The 26,090-nt window shown below is 42.6% G+C and overlaps 1 protein-coding gene across 7 annotated transcripts in view; it reads right to left on the reverse strand.

Moving 5' to 3' along the window:
• Positions 1–25,222, reverse strand: part of NEMP2 (nuclear envelope integral membrane protein 2) — a 34,338-nt gene extending 9,116 nt beyond the window's left edge. The window contains exons 1-10 of one of the 7 annotated variants that reach the window (XM_058549439.1): positions 25,131–25,153; positions 22,795–23,637; positions 16,784–16,899; positions 11,415–11,646; positions 11,203–11,275; positions 10,015–10,108; positions 9,063–9,177; positions 6,858–7,083; positions 3,499–3,675; positions 790–2,788 (exon numbers count right to left, since the gene is read on the reverse strand). In XM_058549439.1, coding sequence (XP_058405422.1) covers positions 2,650–2,788; positions 3,499–3,675; positions 6,858–7,083; positions 9,063–9,177; positions 10,015–10,108; positions 11,203–11,275; positions 11,415–11,646; positions 16,784–16,873 — 1,146 coding nt within the window. In that variant the 5' untranslated portion in view covers positions 16,874–16,899; positions 22,795–23,637; positions 25,131–25,153 and the 3' untranslated portion in view covers positions 790–2,649. Of the gene's footprint in view, positions 1–789; positions 2,789–3,498; positions 3,676–6,857; positions 7,084–9,062; positions 9,178–10,014; positions 10,109–11,202; positions 11,276–11,414; positions 11,647–16,783; positions 16,900–22,794; positions 24,987–25,130 lie in introns of those variants that run through there. The other 6 variants (XM_058549436.1, XM_058549443.1, XM_058549440.1 and 3 more) reach the window with 6 other exon arrangements.
• Between the last annotated feature and the right edge of the window lie 868 nt (positions 25,223–26,090).

A 26,090-nucleotide genomic window follows, 5' to 3' on the forward strand; every position in this document is an offset into this window, starting at 1 on the left:
AAAAAGTCATAAATTCAAATATTGTTCTAAATGTCAGATGGACACTCCCCTATAATTCAGCCTTAAGTATTATTGGCAAACTATACAACTAATTCACAAAGCATTTTTTTGTGATATGTAAAATGTGTTTTAAAACCTTTTAAAAATAACATTTGAATGATACAATTGTTTAAGCATGGCCACCTACGCCTCATCTCACCCACACATTTTGGTGTCAAATAGTCCAGCTTGCTAACAACAGTAAGCTTTTGTGAGGCACGTCGCGTGAGCAATACCACAGCAAAAGGTTCCGTTATGCTCCACAATTGCACACCTATGGTGGTGTGAAGCACAAATCCAACTTTCAACCACCTGTGAAGTGCAGAGACATTTTACTGAAAGGTCATTTAAACCATTTTAAGGCCCTTACATAAATAAAGAAAGGGAGGAGGGAGACAGAGAGAGAGACAAGGAAAGGGAGGAAGGAAAAGAGAGAAAACACATCTCTTAGGGGAGTATTCTATATATTACTTGATGGGGATTAGAACTCTGATCAGTTCGATAATAAACCCCAAATCAAATGAACACAACAGAAATACACCAACTATATCACACGTAATACTTTTAATTATTTAGCTTCTCCTAGTACTCACATAATAGAAATTGACAAATCCATGACTTCCTCTAAAAATAAACATGAAAAACAATATCCGGGAAGAGTGTTGCTCTTCTCTTTGGCTGTTTTTATTGTGACGGCTGCACCTAGCTTGTTGGCCCACTAGGAGCTGCTTCCTCCCATCATCAGCACAGGTGAGGCCCAGTGGCTGTCCTGGCTGGGAGGTCCCCTGGGACTCAGCAGGATGTTCGAGTGTTAGCCACACACACACTCTGTAGTACACAGACTGCCTCTCAGAGGTGAGTGTGGTGAGCACAAGCACTGATGCATCTGATACATTTATAATATATCAACAATAAATATACCGTTATAAAAAACAATCAGATAAACTAGGACAAAATGATGTTAGAGCCGTTTACACATATCTGAATGGAAGATACTTTCTTGGATTTTTTAAATCAAAGTCTGTGTGAAAGCACAGGTTGAATTCAGTGCATTTCACAAAAATAGCAAAGCTCCTAAGAGTAAAAGGTGTCTGGTAAAAACAGAGACCTGTGCAACACTGACACTCTGCTTCAAAGAGGAAATAGCATTTGAAAATCAATTTAGAAAGTTCCAAATGGGTAGCCATGCTCTTTTTCAACAATTTAGAAAAACTCTACGAAATGTGGCTCAGGAAAGCGGTGCCCACATTATCTGTGTGTCCCTTCTCCATTACCCTTCTTCTAGTGAAAGGAGATTCCTCACTCTTGAAGCATCTATTCTTGATGATCCCACCAGCAAAAAAGCCTGAGTTTGATTCTTACAGATAATCAGTTTACCAACATTTTAGCCCTTAGATGATTTTGCCACGTTCAGATCCTGTCTCAGACCTATGTTTTGGCCTCCCTTCCTCAGGTTAGTCCCTCATTTCACTGAAGTGTTCTCTGGAAGAAAGATCATAAATCTGTTCTGTAGGAAATTGTTACAAACGTATATAACTAAACAATTTTTTAAAATGGACCAGTCAACTCAAAACGTCCCAAGAGGTTAAATGCCTGCAATTTCAATGTATAAAAATATATAAAAAATAATTCTAATTTGTAATCCTTATATATGTCTATAAAAGTCTTATCAAAACTTTAAAATATAATATTAGGAAATGTTTGTCTTTATCACAGTTACCAAATAGCTAGTTGGCCATTATTAAAAAATAAAAAATAAAAAGTCACCAATATTGTGAGACCCAAGGGTAGGGCGATGGCCCCTGGGCTCACCTTGAAGGTCTCCTTCTACCTGAGTCGTAGGAAACAGTGGGGCTGGAGTTCTGGTCCTAGTGCTGCCTCTGAATAGCGTCGTGGTCATGGACCAGTTATGTAACCTCTCCAAACCTCAATTCCTCCATCATTAGCGTTTTCCAAACATGTGTCCCAAGGAATATTAATCTCACGAAAAAGGGTTCTGTGGTCAAATTAAGTCGGAAACTGCTGCACACAATTTCTCCTCTTTAGTAGATTCACAATGTGCGCTGGCATTATTAAAGGCTCTGAGAAGTCCTGCAGTACATTTGTTTGACTTTGTATCGATCTTAGTTGACCTCAGAATCCCTTTTCTAACACTTTCTAGTATCCTGTGGACTATATTTTGGAAAACACTGGTCCAGCATAGCTCGGGTCTCTTCCAGCACTTACATTGATAATATGGAGGAAAAGCAATGCAGTCTTTCGACATAGGTTCTGGGGATTAAGAGAAGATTTAATGCCCTGGTGTTGACAAGGCACCTATTCATGCTAACTGGCCCCCTGAAGAACAATGTGATTCCCTTTTTCCTAATGAAAGTCTTCATTCAAGGAAAGTGGTAAGGACTCTCACAGAATCTTGGCAGCCACCTACAGTCCAATAAGTAGCAGAACTGGCCAAGAATGATAAGTTATCTTCAATATAGTTTAGTTTTCCTTTCCAGAATGACTTGATTTTTCTCCACAGCAAATGCTTTTGCCACTGTTCCCTAGAACAGTTCTGCCCAACTTTCACAGGATCCCTGCCCTTTACCCACTTCCTTGTCCAGAATGAAGTCAATGCGCAGAGAGACCGTCAGTCCTCAAGGTAAAGAGCTGCTCTTCCAAGAAGGCACCCCCAAGGCCGTACTGTTCGTCGTGAAGACGCATCTCTTCTGGCGACAAGTGGCTTCCTCCAAGAACAAAGGCTGCAAACCTAATAAGTTTTTTTTGTTTTAAATAAAGTTAATGTTATCACAGAAAGGTTTATTTGGAAGATAACATGTTCCCCTGCTACTTATCCCCTTTAATTAAACTTGACTTTGCGTCAACAGAGGATGGTATTTACACACTGGGTGTAAAAATGGGACAGGCTTATGTGATCCTTCCAGAAATATTCAGAGAAATGGCAGAGAAGTAGGCGCACTCACAAGCACTGAGGGCTGCCAAACGCACCTACTCCTGTTTTCTATTTCCTTCTCTTCTCTCTCTTATTAGTTTAGATTTATTATGTATTCATTATTTTGGTGTCAATACTTTCCCCCTTCAATCTTTAGTTTGAGGGCACTGGTCTTTGGATAAAGCTATAAAGAAGGGAAGGATGTTGGGGCTGAGATGTCTAAGTAAACTTTGAAAGTTATTTTCCACACTAGTAGCATGAGTAGCAGGTGACACATCCCATTCCACCTCTCTCCTTCCCATATGGAAGTTATCTTTATGGCCCTCCCTATAAAACACAGCAGATCAATATTTACTCTGTGCAAGTCAGAGCACTCAAGAAGAAGAAGAACCCGTGGTGGCTTCCACACCATCTATTATCTGGGGAAGTAGTCTGTTTCTAGTCTGAAGTATCCGCACCAGACCATCATATTATTTCCACAGTAACTCTAACCCAGGTTGTGGCCCAAGCAGCTGAGCAGGGCTTACTTTTTAGGAGCCTGGAGTCTGGAGACGGCCAGCCACGACGGGAAGTCAGGCCTGCGGCAGGCTCCGCGCAGCTCCTCCAGAGCGCTGGCTGTTGCGGCATCGGCTTGTTCCCTGTATTCGTCTTCAGTCAGATACTTAACCACCAGCTTTTCTGATGTAAACCGTTTCTTCATTTTCCTAAAACATGCGGCATTTGGTTGCTAGATTCCTGGTCATGTTTGATTGGTCAAGTCAACCCTTAAGATTTATAAAAATACATTTCTTAGACAGTAACAGTAATGCTTAACTTCCTTTATATCATACTATACATTTTTACCACTGTTACTGTGACTGAGGTGTACAGAACACACAGTTTGGGCCTGATGGGACATTTCCCCTCTTCCTGGACCATCCTAAATAATGTCCTAAGGCATCTGAGAATCAGCTTCTGATAGAGAGGTTAATTGTGTTTTTCCTCCCCGGTGATTTCTAACCGGTGATTTCTAACCGCACAGTCAGACAATGACAGGTCTGGCTTCCTTATGCGTGGCCTGCTGATTTTCCTGGGCACTAACAGAAGCCGGCCTCTGAGACGTCCTTTTATGGAGACCCAAGTATCTCTAGACGGAAAAGCACAGATTTGTGGGATGTCACCTCCACCTAGTGGTGGGGATTCTGACTAATCCCAGCAAGAGGGAGAAATTATTGTACAAGGGTCGTGCATGTACAATAATTTCTAATGATTTTTCCTTTGCTACATGCTGAGGGGTTCATGATTGGGTTTTTTTTTCCAACCAGGAAAGTCCTAAAGGGAAGAATCTCATAAAAATAGTAATGATGGTAAGGTTTTTTAAAACATTTATGATATATTTATCAATGAGTTTTTAAGAACATTTTTATGTGGTTTTAAATTTAATTTAACCAGAGATTCCCAGTCTGAATGAACATAAGAATTACCAGGAGGTTTTTTTAAACATATATTTTCTTGGGGTTTGGGACCTGAAAAATCTTTTCTCTTTTAACGACTGTCTGGTGGTTGATGAGCTGGATTAGGGAGCTACTGACAGCATCTCCTTTTTCTCTCGATACCCAGCCTGGTCTCCCTAGAGGAGAACCCCTGGCCTCTGAGCAGAAGACAGGGAACTGTCCTGCCTTTGAGGTTTACTCACTGTGGGGTGATTCCTGAATGGTTCCGAGCCTCACTTTGCTCATGTGAAAAAATGAAAGCAGTAACATCTACCTCATGAGGTCACTGTACGGATTAAATGAGATAGTGTGTGTAAAGTGCTTAGCACAGTGAGTGGCTGATAATAAGTGTGCAATAAGGATAATCAAGAGTAACTACCATATATTATTAAAATATGTTCAAACAGCTGTTTGCAAAAGTAGAACGTACTATACAAATCAAGGTATTATTTCTCTAGCTTATTATTTAACCTATATGTTCCTGTTTGATTCCCTAGTTCTTCATGTAGTTATTCACTAGCAAAACGAACAGTTGAGCAAGTTATAACACATTTTGATTATTATATTCATGTTAGCGGAATGCACAGCAAGTGCATGAAAGGACTATGGTGCAGGTGACAGAACACACTTTGCTCTTGGCAGGGCAGCTGGAAGTTTAAAGGGAAAGAGAAAGGAAGTCTATCCTGGGTTCCTCTGGCCACAAGCCTGGCACAGGACCAGAGGCCTGGCAGAGGGACCTCGGGGAATCCCAGTCACTGTCTGCCTCTGAGACGGGGCAGAGGGAAGCAGCCAGCATCAGTCCCTCTGACCTGGCCCTGCTCCCTTTCAGCCTTATCAATGCCCTCTGCACAGGGGCCCTGTCCTGTCACTGGTGCATTTTTAACCCTGTGACACTGCCACATATGCAGTCACCAGATCCATAAACTACCAGTTACCACAGAGTCTCCTTCCTCAGAGTCATGTTTACCTCATACATATTTATTAACTCTTCCAGTCTTGCTCTCACCGCCCTACCTCAGGCCCTCATCACCTCTTGCCCAGACCACTGTAATGTCTGATGACTGGTCTCCTGTCCCAGGGCCGCCTCCTCACATCCACCCTGCTCCGTGCCAGAAGACAGATGGACCATATCCCACCGCCCAATGAGGTTCATGGTCTCTGCTTTGATTTTTGCTTGTTGAATGTATTTTTATTTTCAGATTAGTTGTCAACATTTAAAAATAATAAGAATCCACATTCTAATCCACATTCCCAGCTTTGCTAGATCAGAAGATCTGGCAAGGCATGGCTCACATTCCTACCTGGCAGCAATCAGCTCAAGCTGAGTGGTAATTGCCCCCTTTTCAATGAGGCCCCATTGTAGAATTTCCCACAGTCCTCATGATTGCCCCACTGCCTTACCCCTGCTCGGCCTGACTCACTCAGTAAGCACCTGCCTGGGCCCCAGGCATTTGGATTTATAACAGCTGTCTAGGCAGCAGTTAGAGGGCGCTGACTAAAATGCACAATGGTTCCCTGCCTCAACTGTGTACATGATCAGACTAGACTCCTTAGCATGGCCCATGATGCCTCCATGACCTGGCCAATGCCCTCCTCGTTCGCTGCCTCGTGATGGTACCAGACTGGGCTTTCTCCTTCTCAGAAAAGTCCTTCCCACATTTATTCATCTGGCTGTTTTGATTCATTAAGATTCAGCCCAGTAATATCTCCTCCAGAAACTTTCCTGAATTTTCTCTATATGCCACAGTCCCTGGGCAGGCCTATTTTAACACTTCAAAGACATAGAAATGTGTGCCTATGACCCAACAAGCACACTCGAGGGGAGGGACCATCTCCTTCATCTGTGCACCTGACACAAAAACAGGTGCTCGGACTCAGTGACTGAGGAAAGACATAATAAAGCTGTGACAAGAGAAGTTACCTCATCCTTCTTTCTCTATTTTCAAAGGGTTTAAGCCTTAACTTAAAACCTAAGAGAAAAGAAAATCCTAAATATAAATAATACCTTTCAATCACTTATGATTCATTTCTGTTCCCTCGCTCTTATCTCATAAGTACAACAAGTACCCCTAAGGCAGCCTTGGGCCCTGATAATGAAAGGAAATGTAAAATAAAAGTAGAAATTTCAGGCAACTCAGAGCCCAAGTAATTTTGGCAATGATTTTAGTGAATTCTGAGTGAGCTGTAATTGCCTAGGAACTGGTGGTAACCTCTGAAGGACTAATGAAGACTAGAAACAGAGATGGGGTCAGATGCTTAAGTTCTCTATCCTCTTCCTCCCTCAGAGGGAAATCTCTAGAGGAAATGTAGTTAATTATGAGATTAAACATGATGTGTCCAAAAAACCCCCCAAATGATAAATAAAACCAGACCTCAAAATGTCAAATTTACAAGGGAGAAAAAAAGATACGCACCACGTCATATAACCAAATGCTTTCAGTGGGTAGTACAGACTCCTGGAACACAGGATGAGGATCATGACTGCGTATGAGAACTGCGGCACGGTGACGCCACAATAGATGAGAAGCAGGGAGAGGAGCTGCAGTGTCCACGTCAGAAGATTTATGCTCCTCTCGTCAACAAGGGGTCCGTGCTTGTAACAAACGGCGAAACTGAGAAATCCAACCGCCAAGACATAGCCTGTAAAAGCAGAAGAATGCAAAACAATATAAATCTGAACTTGAAAAGTTATATGAAAATCCTAGCAGAGCCTTGTCTTAGAGCTAAGAACATATCAGAAAACCTTCATTTTTGTTTTCTTTTTCCAACGAAGTAAGGTTGAAAAACGTGTATAGGGGTAGTTATTCCTTTCGTGTGAGATACCGGGCTGACTTCTGTGATAATTAAGGATGTATAATAAAAAATTATTATGATGTATAAGTATGTCAGATTTTTAGTCCAGAGGCCTAGATGGGCAAATGTTATCATGGTTTCCTTGGTCAGGAATAAGCCTCAGTATATGTCACAGTCAGCTACAAGCCCTATTTTTTATTTTTACTTTCTAGTCTCAAAAGGAAAATGTAATTTTACATCAGAGGGATCAGGCTGACCCTCCTAATGCAGTGCTCAGTTTCAGCATCACTGATGGAGGGACGATGAGATATTCTGTCTCTTGTTGTGATCCAGTGTGACGTGTGCATCTCCTCTTATGTGTTCCACCAAAAGTGTTTCATTTGTCTCTAAGCAAGCTTCAAGGTCTAATGTCCAGTTTAGGAAATACAGAGGAGAGAGAACAAGTTAATTTATACCACAAAGAAGTAATCAGAAAAATCCAGAAAGTGATAGGACAACTAGCTTGGACTCTTCAGCATATCACTGCGCTAAAAAAGGAATTGTTACAGATTAAAAGAGACTTACAGGATATAATAGATGCAAAATGTGGTTCTGAACCATACCCTAGCTTATGCAAACCAACTATCAAGGACATTTAGGAAATTTGAACATGGCCTGGGTAATAGATGATTTTATGAAATTACTAATTTTTTTAGATTTAATAGTTAACTGTAGAGGAAAATGCTCTTGTTTTTTAGAAATGCTTAGGAAAGCATTTAAGGGAACATACCACGATATCTGTAATTTACTTTAAAATACTTTATTTTTTTTTTATTATTTTATTTTTTAAGAGGCAAAGCATTTATTTGGGATCAAAGAATTGCAATTCAGGAAGTACAGATTCAGGTAGAAACCCAAATAATGTCCCACTAGGGAGTAAAAGTCAGGAGCTTTTATTTTATTTTATTTTATTTATTTATTTATTTTTAATCTTGTGTTTCCAGAATGTCTTTTTTTTTTTTAATTTTTTGTTTATTGCAGTCACATTGGTTTATAACGCATAAATTTCAGGTGTACATCATTATACTTCTATTTCTGCATAGATTACATCATGTTCACCACCCAAATACTAATTACAACCCCTCACCACACACGTGCCGAATTATCCCTTTCACCCTCCTCCCTCCCTACTTTAAAATACTTTAGTGCGTAAAAAGAAAAATGAGCTAAAAACAAAATCTACAAGTAAAACAAAAAATTGTTTTTGTTTTGGGTGGGTGGACTTATGTGAGAAATTTGGTGCTAAGGTTTAGGAGAAAATTGATTCTCCCATTCTCCATTATTTTCCAATTAAAACAAGTTGTTTTTGGTTTTTGGTAACACGAAACAAGGGGAACAAGTAGTTCCTTAATATCCTGCTTCTGAAAAGTCAAGTTTTCATTAGTCATTTATATTTTGGATTTCTCACTTTTCATACTGAATACATTAAGAAAAAGAAATAAAGAGCCACATTTTAGAGAAAGTTTTTCATTACAGGTTAGATGTGGTGAGAGCTTAACCATAATTCAAAAGCATATGCAATCAAAAAAGACAAATACTTTTTTGCTCTTTTGATCATTAGTATAGAAAACTAAGAAAGATGTCATAGGGAAATAGTCTAAAATGAGACCTAATGAACTGAAATCACCAACTATCAGAATAAAATAAAAGATTAGTTTTAACAGCATTTCTCCTTAGTTCAAAATGAAAATTTAGATGCTGGAAAGAAACGTATGTCAAAAGAAGGCCTTCAGTTGTACTTTCCAGTTTTACCAATAATAGAATGTATTCTTTAAAAATTTACCTACCTAATATATATATTCTCTTTTCATACCACAGCCACTTCAGATCTTCCATCAGTTGGCACAAAACATAAACTGAAGCAAACCAACAACCAACCATTAGAGCCCAAAAGGTGCTATACTGTGTGTGGAAGAAAATAAACGACACGGTTTTTGGTTCATTCACTCTCATAGAAATAGAAGTAAACAAATAAGCCCTTTGTATGAGAAACTTCTACATCAAACTGCACTGAAGCCAACTGGAGGAACTCTGGAGTCTTGTGAAAGGTATGGTCTATGAACCAGCAGCAGCGGCATCACCTGGGAGCTTGCTGGGATGCAGACTCTCAGGCCCCACTGCAGACTTCTGAATCAAAATCTGCATTTCAACAGGATCCCCAGGTAACTTGCGTGAATATTAAAGCTGCAGAAGCACTTTTCTCAAGAATAAATTTATCTCAAAGAAATGCTGGTGCTGCAAGCTTTAATCAGAGTAACCACAACATTGTCATCATGAACTAATATTTATTTATTCCCAACTAAGTGCAGGGCATTCTTTTATTGAAGGTGTTCTGGGGAACTAATAATAATGAAGAAATCCCCAGATGTAGCAATGCTGTGATTCAAGGCCCTGATGGTTCAGCATCATGACATTCCTTAGCTCTGCCAAGATAAGAGAAATTTCCACTCAGCATAGAATCAGCCCCTGTCACTCATAAGAAAAACATATTACCTAGAATTAATAAAAAGGTCTCAGAAAAAGTATCACCTAAAATTAACTTTTAGTTAAGCTTGTGTATAGTAACAAATAAAAATGGAATCTCTAGAAAAAGATATATTTTAAAGCCAGTTTATACAATGTAGAAATATAGTTTGAATTAGGAACTGTCATAATCAATGTGAATTAATTTTGATCAATTTTTCATGTCTACAAGATCATGGTTTCCATTTTTTATTCATTTGTACACAGTATGCCTACCTTAGGAATGAACCTTTTCACCAACAGGAGGACAAAGACTAATGTCATTAGAACACCTAGCACGGTCCCAGAAGAGTAATAGAAAATAGGGCTTCTGTCAAGACAAGCAGATAAAAGCCATTTAAATGCCAAGTCACACTTTCAGTATTAAAAACATGTTTAACTTGACAATAGTAGCCATTAAGAATACTAAGAAGAAAAACTCAGTGGGTCTAATTATATCCGATACTGTTAAAAATGAAGTCTGTACTTGAAATTTACGGTAAATAGCTTGCCACTAACTCAAAACAAAATGTCTGAGTTACATTCTATGTTGGGAATCTGATCCAACAATAATTATTGAGCACTATCACACAGCAGGCACTTGTCTGACAGCTTTACCTGCATTCACAACAGCCCTGTGAAACAGCTATCCATGTCTAAATTCTACAGGGGAGGAAACTAAGGCACCAAGAAGTTAAAGACTTCCCCCAAGTCTGTATCTGCTAACTGGAGGATTCAGGCTTGCAGCCCAGCTCCTAAGTCCAGGCTTTACTCTGCAGGCTATGAAAGCAACGTCCAGTTTACAAAGACCACGGATGCCATTAAAAACACTCGATTACACTACAAAGAAAATGAACGTTAAGAATAGCAAGCTAAGAAGTAAAATATTATTGGACAGAGATTCCCTTTTCATCAGAGAAGTTATAATACACAAAATATCAGGGAAATATGTTTATCTCAGGATCAGATATTTATTAAATTCAGCCTTCATCAGAACCACAAATCTGGAGGCAGCTTGAATGTAATAGAGAGAGCAGGCATCTGGCATCAGAAAACCTGAGTATAAATCTCAGCCCTGGCAAGAACGTCATGTGATAATGGATATTGGTTTTCTCATCTATAAAATGAGAACAATAATACAGAGCTCACGTAGTTCTTAAGAGGATCAAATAAAATAATGTATACTGTATTAATATGTAATACAAAATAATGCCTGTGAAAGCACTCTGTGACATATACATATCATGCTATACAAATAACTGTTACTGGTTTTAAAAAAAGCCCTTTCAAGCACTATCTTCAGACCTATTGTTTGCAAAACCTAAAGCAAGAACTACAAACTAGTGTGGAAATATTTAGCATAGGGTCAAAAACATCCTTTACTCTTTTTCATTAATAGTTAAGAAAGTAAAAATGAATACTTACCGACTCAAGGCCTTTGCATAAAAGAAGAGGAAAACGCCTGCCACAAACACAAGGAAGAGTTTGAAATCCACAACTGGAGTAAAAAAGACACACAAACAACAAAGATTTTATGTCAACGTAGTGTCAGTGAAAGAAGAGAAAAGTCCATTTATTGAAATGTCACTCCAGAAAAACTGAATCCAGAAAGTCAAGTATAATAAAAACAGACTTACTGTTTCGAGTCACACTGATTTTATAGATGAATGTCTTCCTGACAGGCTTCACAGAGAAGCACACGGTCTTCCCATATGGATTGATGATTATGGTTACTTCATTAGACTCCTTTGGTGTCCAAAAGTTATGAATCACACATTTGATAAAAGACAGAATGGTTTCTGGATACTGGCAATTATGTCTTTCTGTGATATATACCATACTGAGCAGGCCTGAACTGGTAATTTTCACCTACAAAATAAGAACAAAAAAGTCCATAAACACACAAGTTAAAACTTCTTATAAGCTTCTTAAAATCATGAGCAGAAGAGTCAAGAGAGTCCAAGATGGGCTGAGAAAAGCACACTGAGATGTACGTGGTAAGGTTCTGATCCCAGGAGTGGACCTACAGATGTGTGTTTAGTCCAAACACACATTGAAGCATACACACTTTTGAAGCAGATGTTTCTTCCCCTGAGTTGTGGTTAACCCCCTCTTCTGGCAAGTTATTGTGGCCAAGGGACATGTAAAAAAGAATGAGATAGAAAGTAATAGGTGGCAAACTATTTGGTTATAAACATAATGAGAACAAGGTTTATATCTCCACCATTTTCTACTGTGATTGAGAAAAAGTGCTTCCTTCTTCTGGATCAGCAGAGCGTAGGTAATTCGGGCTTCTCTCACCATGCCTCTTGAAGGATGACCAGAACCCAGCCTCAGGTCCTATTCAAGTCTCACAACAAAGCGCTAGCTACAATGCCAAGCAGATGGTGACAACCCAGTGATCATTAAATGATAACTCTCTGCTGCCTTTGTCCCTCTCTGTTTCTCTTCTTTGTCCAGGAGTAGGGCGAGCCTGAAAGGGGAGTGAGAGCACCACCTTTGAATCCCAGGCATCAGGCAGTATCACCCACTATCTGTTGATCTGTCTACCTACCCCTCATCTCTCTTGGACTTGAGCTCCTGGCTCACTGTTGCTCTCTCAATACCTCTTCCTGTCATCCTTCTCGGGGATTCAATACATACACCAAACTCCTTCCAGTACCTTGGCCTCTCAGTTCCTTGATCTCTTCCCTCTTATGCCCTTGTCCTCTACCCACTTCAGGCAATCCCTCCCACAGCCTCACCCTGGACCCTGTCAGTACCAAACTGCAGCCCCTCTACAGGCTGCGTTTCCTGTGTCCCACTGGCTGAGCACCACCTCCCACCTTTCCAGCGTGCCCTTTCTGGCACCCTGATCCCAGCAAGCCTTTGCCCCCACCATGGATCAAGCATCTTTCCCATGCTCCTCACCCCCTTGATGTCCTCAGCCCCTTCTCATCCAGCTAAATTCCACTGTCAATCATTATAAATCATTCTCTTGCATGTACCCTTGAGGGCTTGAGACCCCTCTTGCTTTGTCACGCCCAGCTGCAAAATCCAACCCTCCACCTCTTCCAATCTTGCATTTGCACCTCTGAATGTGCTGGAGAAGCCCACAGCGGTCTGACTTCAAACTCCTGACTGGGCACCTGAAGTGGGACCTGAAGCTGCAGGCAATCATACCACACATTGCCATCTAGTCTCTCTTCAACAGTGATTTCACAACTTCTCCTTCCTCGGCAGCCCAACACGTCCTCCCCTCCTCACTCCTGGCTGATGATCTTCCTACTTCACTGAAAACGGAAGAAATCGGAAGAGACTGTCGACCAGCTCCTCTCCCCGTATTCACCCACCTGTCAGCATCTGTCGGCATGTGCTCTCCTTCCTGCCTGTGGGGGGGAACTTTCTGCCACAGAGGAGCCTGACATGCTCCGTTCTAAAAGCAAGCCCCTGACGGTGCCCTGGATCTCATCCACCTGCGCCTACTCAAGGACACCCCACCAGTACTTCTTCCCTCTCTCCTACACTATTCCTATCAGCATCCAAACATGTGGATATTTCTCCCACTTGAAAAAACCAAAAAGCTTTCTATTAACTCCACCTTCCCCTCCAGCTATCACCCTATTTCCTCGCTTCCCATTGTAATAAAATTATTCTTAAAAGTTGCCAATACCTGCCATCTCCAGTTCCCCTCCTCCCATTCTCTCTCTAACCCACTTCAATCAGGCTTCCATTCCCAGCAGGCTGCCTCTGACCAGGTCTCCAGGGGCCTCCATGTTGCTAATCCAAAGAGCAAATTCATTCTCAGTCACCCTACTGGATCCGGCAACAGCATTTGGCACTGCAGATCACTGCTCCTCCTTGTTACATTTTCTTCCTGGGGCTTCCTGGATGTCTCCTTCCTCACTTGCTACTCCTCTCTCTCTCCTCTGCCTGTCCCTTCCTCCTCCCTGATCTCTGACCATAAGACTGACCCAGGCTCAGTCGTTGGGGCTGTGGAGGAAGAGGGAGAATCCCCCTCTGCCCTTTCCCTTAAGGTTCTTATGGCTGGCCAAATAATTAACAAGACAGGTTAGCAGGAGAAAATAATACCAAGTTTAATAACATGTATACATGGGAGAAACCAGGGACACTGAGTTTCTCAACACAATAGCAGAGATTCTCGTCTTAAATACCATCTTCAGCTACAGACAAAGGAGGATGTTAGGGGTGGGTGGTGTTTTGGGATTTCAGAGGGGAAGAAGACAATTTACATGGAGAGGGAAACGTAAATGTTTGTCAGAAAACGCTTTGCAGGGCCACCTCTAGAGAATGTGGCCAGAGAGACAGGAATTATAGTAATCAAGAGTATGTAGATTTAAGTCGTCTTCTTCCGTCCTGATAAGAGTTTTCACAGAGAAGGTCATCCCCTCCCTCTTCCCACTACACAGAGGGAGATACCTTTACAAATGTAAATATTTGGTAAACAGAGCTTTGTTAAGAATGGGCTTAGCGAGGACCCTGCCAGTCTGTCTACACCCAAAGTTAAATCCTTTCAGGCAGTTTAGGGGAGGTCAAATGTCCATCAGAGAAAATAATCAAGGTAAAGAGACATATTTCAGGGTGGCCAAATCTTGATCTCCTACAGGCCTCATCTAAACTCAGTCCTTAGTCCCAAGGCTTTAAGCACTCTCTATAAATATGCATCATTGTTTACTTTTGCAAAAAGAAACACAGGAAAGATATACCAGAAACTAATAAGACTGACTACCTACAAAGGCTGGCGAGGAATGAGTAGACGAATGATGGGGAGTGACACTTCTTTGAGAATACTTTTGTGTAGAGTTTTGACTTTTCAGCCACATTAATATGTACATACTAAAAAGTGATGAATAAAATCAACCAGGATGGGGGAAAGCCCTGAAGTGGAAATGAATAAAAACAAATATATTTCAAATGAACGATATAACCATAGTGGGGGGTGGGGGGTGGGAATGACTTAACCCAAGTAACTTTGAGCACACTATTTAGACTATATACTCTCAAACTAAAGATAAAACACACTGTAAACATATACTGAACTCCTGTTACTAGGTTTATTTTTCACAATAGTATGGCTTAGCAATTCTGAAATTACTTTCAGTGTATTCTAGGATTAGGCAAATAAACCAATATATTGAGGATAATGAGAACCAGGTTTCTCACTATCAGAGAAGGAAGTTACAAACATGGAAACAAGGGAGATTAGAATGAACTCATTCGTACTGGAGATACCAGAATTCATGGTTTTCAAAAGATAGATAGATAGAAATACATATGTGTGCAGGTATATACGTGTGTATATACACATATGACAATGATATCCCAATAGTAATAAACACAACTAACACTGAAGGTTCCTTAGAAAAATGCATCATTCCAAAGCTGGGTCTAAGAAATTACAAGACAAGCTTGGAACATCTTGTTTGCCAGAAGGTAAAGAAGTGCTCAAGGGCCGGCACCACGGCTTAGTGGTTAAGTGCGCACGCTCCGTTACTGGCGGCCCGGGTTTGGATCCCGGGCGCTCAGCGATGCACTGCTTCCCCAGCCACGCTGAGGCCGCATCCCACATACAGCAACTAGAAGGATGTGCAACTATGACATACAACTATCTACTGGGGCTTTGGGGGAAAAAAAAAGGAGGAGGATTGGCAATAGACGTTAGCTCAGAGCTGGTCTTCCTCAGCAAAAAGAGGAGGATTAGCATGGACGTTAGCTCAGGGCTGATCTTCCTCACACACACAAAAAAAGAAGTGCTCAAATGATAGGTGCAAGTTAAAAGGATGTAGGAGCTAGTTTGAAGAGGCTCCTACTGGCCAAATCTAGGACAATTTGAATATCAAAATAAATAATGAGGTAATGGATTGTAGTCTACAGAATGAATTCACAATCCATGAGACTATGTGGATATAAATAAACTGGAGGAGGAAAATGTCTTCCTTATAGAAGAATGCCAATGAATGTAGGAGAAATGATGGAATTAGAAAACCACCATTTGATAAACATCATGATGATAATTGATTCAGACAAGCATTATCAATGGATGATAAAACTAGGGGCAAAAAGTTTGATGTGGAATAGGATATCTACATAGTTTCAATTATTTCCTCAAAATACTTATCTATTACAGACAGGAAAATAGTCATTTTACAGTGGTAAAACTTTGTAAATTGACAGATACCACTTTAACCAAGTGATCAAAGGGGTGTATGTTATCAGTAATGGTACAAATCAACACCATGCGCCTCCTGACACGCTGTCCTAGCTATTCCCCCAGCCCAAACACTCCTTCCCACATACTCTCTTGGTAACTCACTAACTTCACTGAAATATTCCTCAAATGTCACCTTCTCAAATGAGAACTACCCTGACCACTCTTTTTAATACTGCAACTTGCCCCGCATCTCCCTCCTATCTTACTCCACATTTTCTTTTTTCATAGCACTTACTAGTTTTATAATTTTCTTCTCTTACATTTATTGCTTATCCCACCCTACCGCCCACCCCAGGAGTATAAACATCACAGGCACAGGGATCTGTTTTGTTCACTGATGTATCCTAAGAGCCTAGAATAGTTCTTGGCACTTAGTAGGTGATCAATAAATATTTGTTAAATGTTGAATGAAGGAAAATACTAGGCTATTGAGAGTAACTACTATCTTGCCCATATCTGGGATCAGAGGTAACTTCAGAATTTCTATAGAGGGGCTTGGGATAGCAATCATTTTGAGAAGCAGGCGAGAGGGTGTTGTCTTGAGCTGTGTCTAAGCAGCAAGCACACTGGACTCACTTACATACTATATTTATTTGGAGTGGTTTGGAGAAGCACTGATTAAGAGTATGGACAGTTAATGTGCCCTCCCACACACTCCTCCCCTTGAGTCACTGTGTGTGATCCTCAAGTCAGCTTTCATACACAGCTCTACGTCACACAAAGCTACTTTCTACTCTTGAAATAGTACATTTGAATTCTCTGTTCCTAAGACATGATTTAGAAATAGGCTCTTACCTGCACAGTTGACCATATGTACTTCCATTCCATTTGGGAATTTTGATTGTAGCAGTAACAGTCTGACTCAGAAGTTTTAATTAAATCCATTTCCTTCAGAGCTTTACACCTTGGAGCTGAGAGATGGAAAAGGGAATATATGTCCTAAATATTTAATTGCCCAGAATCTTATCTTTTTTCTTTTTTATTCACAGGGATAATGGTAGCCATTTTTATATTCTCTGACCCATAAATTCTCCTGCAAGCTAATTATAGTCCTTCAGTCTTTCCAACCAGCAGGAGAAAGACAAAAAGTCACAGTCTAGTGTCAATCGTCTGACGACATTTGGAGGGCACTTTAAGAGCAGAAGGAACAGGCACTTCAATCTTGAAGAGAGGGCGAGAATTGAGGGCAGCTTCTGGAGAAGAGGAAACATGAGTGAAGCACTGAAGGATAAGTCGGAGGCAACGACACAGAAGTTGGGGTGTGGGGGTGGCAAGTGTGTGCAAAATCATGGAGATTAGGAAGACCGTGGAAGTGGTTCAGCCATTCGCGAGGACTTGCAACACCTGCGGCCAGAGAGGTGAGCAGGGGTCACTATTACACTAAAGAGCGTGGACCTCATGCTGAAAGCAGAGCACTGAGGGATTTTAGGTGAGTATCAAAGTCTCAGCAGGAAACTGCGGACACTCACAAGGGTTTCACTGAAGTGTTCAGTGAGGATGCGGGCTGGGTTAAGGCATTACCAGTAAGACACTGTGAAGTCACCAGGCACCTACCACAGCAGGAAGCCTTTAACACCCCTAGGCCTGAAACGGCAAAGGCTACCCGGTGTTACTGGAGCCCCGAGGACACCAGGAATCACTACTAGAACTTCAGTGGAATGTTGGGGTGAGGGTATGGGTACCTCAACCTCTCTCCTGCCCTCCCGTCAGTGCCTCTCATTGGCCAAACCCAATGGGAAGCCAGGGGGCAAAGGAGCCCAGGAGATACAGTCCACAGACATTAGCTTCTAGGCCCTGAGCAGGGGAAGGAAGGGCAGAGAATGGATCTGTGGGAACAAAACAGAATAACCAGTTTAATAAGAAGTGACAGGAACACAGTCGTGTTTTAGAAAGAGCTTTCTATGAGCAATGTGAAATTTTAGAGAAGACTGAAAGCAGGAGAACCACGAAGGAGGCTGCTGAAGCAATCTAAGCGAGAAATGGACCGACAGGTTAAAGAGCACTTAGGAGTGGAATCAACATTAGATGAGGGAAAGCAAGAACATGACAGGAATTTTCCGGTGAGTGGAGAGATGCTGAGGCCCTTATCACCCAGATAAGGAAAACGGGAGCAGAAACAAGCTTGTGCAGGGAGAGGGGGGATGGGTTTGATTTGGGGCACAGGGAACTTTGGTTGGTGGGACCAAGTGAAGATGGACAGGTCTGCAGCACAGGAGAAATTTGGCTGGAGACAGAGGTAGATACATACATGAGTGTATAAATATATGTGTGTGTTATATGTAATATATAAATAATATAATATATAATTAATACATCATACAACACAATACAATATAATATACAGAGAGAAAGAGAGACAAGTGCTGTATTATGGAGGGCAAATGTGGTAAATGTCACAAGAAAATTATAAAGTAATGGGGTTCATTTTATTCTGTGACTGCCACTATATTTGAACTTAAAATGAAATGAGAAGAAACTCATAATTCTTCTGGATTCAGGATGGGATGTCACCACCACATCTGTCAATAGGAAACAGGAACAAGGAACACTTATGGGCACACAGAGACATGGGCCTTATGCCCTGCCCCCGACTCCTCTAAGGAAAGTGTGGTCAGCCGTTTTCCAGAAAAACCTGAAATGAAGCTAGAACAACCTGCTACACTAAAGTTGGGGAAGGATTGGGTAACTAGTAATAACTAGTCAATGATCACATCCATTTAGAGAATAATACTGAATAAGCCTAGATAGGTCTTTGTCCTGGCTAGAGACATCCTTAGTGTTAAGCTGGAGAAAAGCGAAGATAGACTTGGGTAAATGCCCACCACCTCCTGAAACACAACTACCTAACAGTCAGGACTCTCAGACAGCTACACAAAGCAGGAAAGTTACATGATGATCCAGTATCTTCCATTGTGACACTGTCAAATCATTTAATCTTTACTCTTAACACTGTGAGGAAATGCTCATGTTTTAAATATACCAACAAACTTGCAGAGTTTGAGAGTCTGAGATGCAAATACAAGAAACAGGTAAAGAGGCAGGTCTCAAAAAGGCATGAGAAGGGAGCTTTAGAGGCCCTCTGTTAAATACAGGATACTAAAAACCAAAAACGCATTTCTGCAGGGTCTGTTTATACACCAGAACCAAAAGGGGAAGAACACAGAACCAGTGCTGTGAACACACAAAGCAACCCATGCTGAGGTGTGTTCTTCACTCTATCTGAGATGCAAATGACTCCTGGCTGAGGGCTGTGCAAGGTAGAGGCGGCTTCCAGGACATTAAGGGCTGGCAGTTAACCGTAGAAAAGATGATGCCAGAGGAGGCAGTGTAGAAGCAGGAGGAGGCTGAGCAATCGCGATGAGAATACACGGAAAGGCATAAAAAGCCTGAAGCTAGTTAGCAGCAGAGGTGGGATTAGAAGGACGGCTCTGGACTTGCCTTCCGGAATCCCATGCTCTGTCTCCGCACAGCCTCCTGTGGGCTTTCTGAGCACGAACGGGGCTGAACTGGGCAGCTAGAGCTGAGAAGCTTATACTGGCGTTCCTCAATAAAAGAGGTGGGGCAGGTGAAGAGCGTGAGGTCTGCGGTCCACAGACCCCAGCAGCCCCAGACCATCATAAGAACGTTAACTTCCAGCCAGTTGTTTCTTCAGGGTTACTCCTCCTAATACCACATACATGCCCACTCCTAGGGGCTTTTCTTGTGGGCATCTCCAGGGCTCCTCCCTGCATCCCCTCCCCAGGTGGGCTCCACTACTTCAAGGGCTGAATCGATTTGCATAAGAACAATCAATGACCCTCTGGTTAGCGGTCTGAGGGACTATCCTCTTTGTGGGCCCTGAGCTTTGCAAACAAATGCTACCTTCAAATGAGGATTTTTCCATTTGGTTCTAAAACTGTCTCGTAAATCATTTGATATTTGTAACTCTTAAGAGCAAGATGATGCAATGTAAGTATAGTGCAACAGTGTCAATTTAGGAATAAATGCTTCTCTGTTGTCCAAGCCAGTCTTCTTGCACTTGGATTACTTTAGTAGCCTTCTAGCTGGTCTCCCTGCTTCCAGAATTGCCCCTACGATTCTCCCCCACAACCTATTCTCCAATCAGCACATAGATCTTTTAAAAACATCAACCAGAGCACATCATTCACCTGCTCAAAACCCTCCAATGATTTCACATCACACCAATAATAAAATCCACCCTCCCTTCCAAGGGCCCGGGTGCCTCTGACTTCTCCTCCACTCTCCCTCCTGCTTGGCTGCTCCAGCCACACCAACCCTCCTGATGTCAAGATGCCTCAAGTTTTCCTATTTGCTCTTTCCTCAACCTGCAGCCCGCTTTCCCCAGATTTTGGCAGAGCTTGCTCCTTCTGATAATTTGTGTTTGCTCAAACGTCACCTCCTCAGGAAGGCCTTCTCTGACCCCATTGTCTAAGGTGCTACACTCCAACCCCTTTCACCTGCTTTCTTCTTACTCTGCTTTATTCTTTCTTCATATTACGTATGTATTCATTCGTTCATACTCTGTCTCTCCACGAAGTTAGAGACACTGCATGTTCATTACTGTATTTGTCTTTTGTGGGTGTGTTGTAATTGGAGAGGATCAGTGGGTTATTCCACCATGTATAGCTGAGCCAGTGAAAGCCTGGCCAGCCTTTGTAATAGCCTGGCCAGTGCCAGCCAGTGCCATAAAAGGTGGTGCACCCTGGCCCTCCCCTTGAAGCAATGTGATGTAACAGGACACCCTGTCTCGCCTGTGCCATTGCCATTCTACCTACAGAACCCACAGGCTGTACCTCCCTTACCCTAGTCCGTCATCAGTGTACCTTTACCTAGAGGGTTGAGAGCTGTAACCCTTAATATCCCCTGGGCTAGGGACCTCCAGATAAAGGAGGGCAGGGAGAAGCAAGAGGTGGCAATGAGCTTGTTTCTGTTTTACTGGTATGAGGTATATCAGTGTATTCCGTGTAAGGGACCATCCAGTTAGAAGAAAAGAACTTGCTCTGAATTTCACCTCAGTCTTCAAGCAGATTAAGGAAAGTACAGATGGAGGTAGGTTGCCCTGACTATTGATACCTATAGAAACACTACTAAAAGTATGTTGCAGTATCTCCCCTGGAATTCTCCAGAGTGGCCTCTGGCTTTTGAGGTGAAGTTGATGTCGAATTTACACAATACATGAGACCTTACAGACAAGGTGTCAGCGTTGCATAGTGTCCTCTGGCTGCCCTCATTATTATCACCTGTCTCCTGAGGTGGACGCATTTCCATCAACCCACACAAGAATTCCTCAATATCTAAGAAACTAGAAACTCACAGCCACAAGAAGCCACAAGCCTAGCTCCAAGTGAGTTCACGTGAACCGTAAGCCACGGGCTAGTTGGGCTAGGAGTAAGCGGGTGACTTGTAACAATCAAGATTGTTATCGCGGCTAGCCTACTGCCTTCCTAGAGAACCAGATCTTTAAATCTGAGATTGTTTATAAAGGTTATGTCTTTCCTAGGCCTCTCTTCCCTTCAGCAATCTTCTTCTAGACACATTTCATTGTTCAGTTCTACTTCCTCAACCTCCACCTGAGGGTGGGAAACAGAAAACGCAGCCGGCTTGACAGCTCGTCGGAACTCGATCGCCGGCTGAAGCCCTGACACTGAAGGCTGCGAGGCTGCCTGCACGTCTGCAGGTGTCATCTGCTCGCTCAGCCTCAGTCTCCGCTGGTTCTTTCTGCTAGGATGGAACTTCCTGGTGGTAGATGAAGGCAAACCCAAATATATCGCAACATCAACAAAATCCCCTTACAATGCAATCCAGAAAACAAAAGGGACTTTCTAGGGATTCAATAAGATGTAATAATAATCATTCATTTGATCAGAAGAGAACAATACCTGCCTCAGGAAAGCTACTGCTTCCACTTGAGGCTAAAACATGTCTCCACCCTAGAGGGTGCCCTATAACCTAGCTATTCACTTCCTGAAACCTGATTCAAATCAGGAGAAAGATCTGGAAGTGTGGGCTATTCCAGCTATGTCTGATCTCCCAAGCACTTAGGAGTACCTGCGGGACCAACCCTGAATGCCATCCATACTATGGCTACCCCAGCAAGGCTGCGTCTCTAAGCCACGGAATGAGCATTGCCTTAACTCCCTGCAGTCCTCAGCAGGCTTTCTCCATCCCCTCAATACACCTGACTTCTGGAGACCACTACATTTCTGGACAGTTGTGCCCAAACTGCTAAGATAAAGCACAATTATTTACCTTAACCAGTGAGATCCCTTAGTTCATTTTAAATACCACTCAATTTATAAATATTCAATTAATCTAATTTTAGGACTACATATCTTATATAAAAAAGGGATACCTGCATATCACCTGTAACTAATAAATTAAATTTAAAACTACTCCTTTGTAGTACTGTTGACATTTTTTAGTTTTCCTAAATGTATATAGATATAATTAAGTTAAAGAGTTTAGTCATACATAAGGTAAAAATATTCAGTCAAAACTTCAGAAAAGGGCAGGTAGTACTTAAACCTACTTACAGAATATGCTAAAAAAAGCACAAACATTCTTCAAATCTTAGCAGATCTTAAACAATCTGCAACATAAAAATATTTCAGCAATGTTCCTCCTGAAAATGTAACCTTACATGGCCCTCATGTGGGAAAAAAAAATCTTCAGGTGAAACTACAACAGAATAATAAAATCACTTACTATAAGACTGCCATTGTCTCCATTTGGCCTATAACTACTTTTCTTTTGAGATAAGGGGAGAGAGAAGAATAGGAAAAACAAAAATCAAAAAACCAACAAACCTTAACTGGTGCGAGTTCAAACAGAAGAATTTTTCTGGGTATTGATATTATTATATAAATTCACATTTTCAAAGGAGTCAGCATGTAGCACCAGAGATACAAAGGTAACTTCTCTATTCTATTAACCCTAGTTTTTTTTGTAAATCTGACTTGAATAAAATCTTGATTTTCATTTCTCCAAGAACATTCACAGAGAATGAAACTGAAACTGGCACATGCTAATGCACATTGAGGTCTGATTTTAACTTCAAGTATTGGTTTTTCTTCTCCGTAGATGAATTTGAAAGCTGTGGTTTCACACAGCCTATCGCTATCGTTCAAGCCTGGGATTTCAATGCAGCAGCCTGAACTTCATCACAACACACGGTTGCTAAGGACCTCACCCACTGGCTGCAAACTACCCGTGACTCTTGGCTTGAAGTTTCTGTTCCTCTCAGCCAGACAACTACCTGCCCCTCCTGTGTCAACTGCCTCTGACTTTCTTCCAAATAGGGTGACAGAAAGCTGGCCTCGGTCTGGATGTTCTCCATTCCATGGCAGGGTGTGTGTGTTCCAGACAGAATTTTAGAACAGGAAGCATCATCGAATCCCAGCCTCTCACATTATAGATGGCTCCTATTTTACGAAAAGAAGTACCAACTGTTTGATCTCAGGGTTCCTCATAAAACCGCAGACTTTTAGAGCAGCAATGGTTCTTAGATCCAGTCTAGTCCAGAGGTTCCAACGTGGTGTCACTGCCACACCAGGGGATCCAGGATGTCTCTCAGTCTGTGTTGTAAAGCCCGTCTGGAATGGCAAGCGTTGCTATCGGCTACAGACGTTGCCATTTTTCTTAGCTGTGGCCTAGAATTTTACCAACTCAGTGGGCATCCTGCATGTCCCAGGCAGAACAGAAGCTCTGATAAGCATTTACATCTGTCTTTGATTAACGAAATAGAGAAGTTAATGCTGTTAACACTAAATGGAGTAACACAAAATCTTGAAAAACACTGGGTTCACTGAGGCAAATAGAAAGGTGAGGAAAATATGGGAAACCACTCAGCCATAGAACATCTTCATTTTACTCATGAGAAAACTATGGTCAGTAAAGATTATGTCCCTGGACCAAGGTAATTCTATAAGTGGGTGGCTGAATGTAATGACTGAACAAGAACTCAAGGTTTTGGGTGTTTGTCCAGGGCTACTTATAATTTTCTGGCTGCCGCCATGGTCAGAAACCCTCCTTCTTAGACAGATCTGAGTTATTTTTTCATCAGTAAATCCATTACTACTAAGCCTTCATTTCCTCATCTGTAAAATGGGTACATAAATGGTACCTACCCCCATAGGACTACAATGGATATTAAATATGACTGCAGTTAAAGCACTTTTAACTGTACTTTTAAATGTACTGCCCAGCACACAGTACACACTCAACAAACGACTGTTCAGTGAAGACTTGTATAGAGCTGTTCCCCAAGGTGTAACTCGCTGCAACATTCCCCCGAGTCGGCAGCTCTGGAAGAATGTGATAATTGCCTTCATCTTTAGATAAAGGACCACACTTGGTTGCCTCCCTTGCAACCAGAGGTGGCCAATGAGATGAAGGGAAGTTGGCAGACAGTGATTCCAGCAAAGCTTTTAAAGGATTTTATGGGGGAAAAAAATGAAATAGAAATGTTAAGCTCATAGCAAATTAGTAGCAGTTCTGGAGTTAGAACTCCTGACATCCCCTTCAGCGCCAGGATCTTAGGGCCCTCCACAGACAGCCCATAAAAACACTACGAGCAGCCACCATTTCTGGTTTCCTATGGATCAGACATTGTGCACACGTTAAACATCACAATAACCCTGTGAGATATTACTATCCGTGTTTTACACGTGGCCAGTAGTGTCTCTTGCTCAAGGTCACAGGTTAGGGCTGGGGAATTTGGGTCCGATTCTAAAGCCGAAGCTCTTAGCTTCTCTAGTCTAGTCAATTTATGCTGAAAACTTTATTATTCCTCTATCTAGCTATTCCTTTGGACTTAAGCCCCGTGTTGCAAGTCGGGAGACTAGGGTCAGCTGTGCCAGTGACTGGCTGTGTCACCTGTGCCAAATCAAAACGTCTCGGAGCTTCGGCTGCCTCTGCTGTAACACGCGGGAACGGGGCCGGACTGAACTCGGCGGCTGCTCCCGGCCCTACAGCCCCAAGATGTCCGCGCCGGCGGAGGCCGGGGAAGGCCGGGGAAGGCCGGGCAGGCGGGAGGGAGGTGGGCGCCCCGGGTGCAGGCCGCGCCGCGGGGCAGGGCAGCGCCCCCCGGCTCCCCGGCCTCGCCGCCCGGGCAGCGAGAGCGCCCGCCGGTGCCCGCGGTTACCTGACAGCGCCGCCGCCGCCTCCTCCTCGCCGCGCGCCGCCCAGGGCGGCAGCCAGAGCAGCAGCCACCAGGGCCCCGGGGGCGGCCGCATCCCGCCCGGGGCTCCGCTTCGCGCCGCCCGGCTGCGGCCCAGCCCTCGGGGCCGGTTGGGCCGAGAGCAGCGGAAACGGCGCGCTGCCCAGGAAGAGGCGGGGGAGGAGAGGCCGGCGCGCGGGAAAGGCCGAGGGCCCGCCCCCGGGGCGGAAGGGGAGCCGGGCCCCGCGCTCCGCCCGCGCCCGCGGCTGCCCGCACGGCGGCTCTCTCCCGGCCCCTCCGGGCCGCGCCCGCCAGTCTCCGCGCCGGGAGGAGGCGGGGGGAGGCGGCCCCTCTTCTGGGAATTTTGCCTAAAACTTGCCTGACCCGTGACCTGCGGGGTTTCGGGGCTCAGTTCTCAGAGATCCCATGAGTGACACCCCATGAAAGGCAACGCCCTTCAGCAACCCCCCTTTTTATAAATAAAAGTCAGTTTATTTTTTGTTTTTGTTTTTCATTTTCCTCTTTGTTTGTGACAGCAATAACAAATTGCCACTTTGGTTGTTTAAATAACATTGACTTGGATGTCTAAGCTAATAAACACACCACATTTTGGTATAAAGAGGCTCTAAAACGTTCCCTCACCAATATGAAAACATATCCCTTAAAATTAGCTTGCATTAAAAACATTAAAAAGATGTAGAGAACAGATTGGTGGTTGCCAGAGGAGGGGGGGTGTGCAAAATGGGTGAAGATGGGCAAAAGGTGCAAACTTCCAGGTATAAGATAAATCAGTAAATTCTGGGGATGTCATGTATAGCATGGCAACTGAAGTTATCAATACTGTATCGTGTATTTGAAAATTGCTAAGTGTAGATCTTAAAAGTTCTCATCACAAGAAGAAAATTTTTTGTAATTATGTGAGGTGATGGATATTAACTAAACTTA

Source organism: Diceros bicornis, chromosome 10 (genome assembly GCF_020826845.1).
Source record: "Diceros bicornis minor isolate mBicDic1 chromosome 10, mDicBic1.mat.cur, whole genome shotgun sequence".
Classification (NCBI taxonomy): domain Eukaryota; kingdom Metazoa; phylum Chordata; class Mammalia; order Perissodactyla; family Rhinocerotidae; genus Diceros; species Diceros bicornis.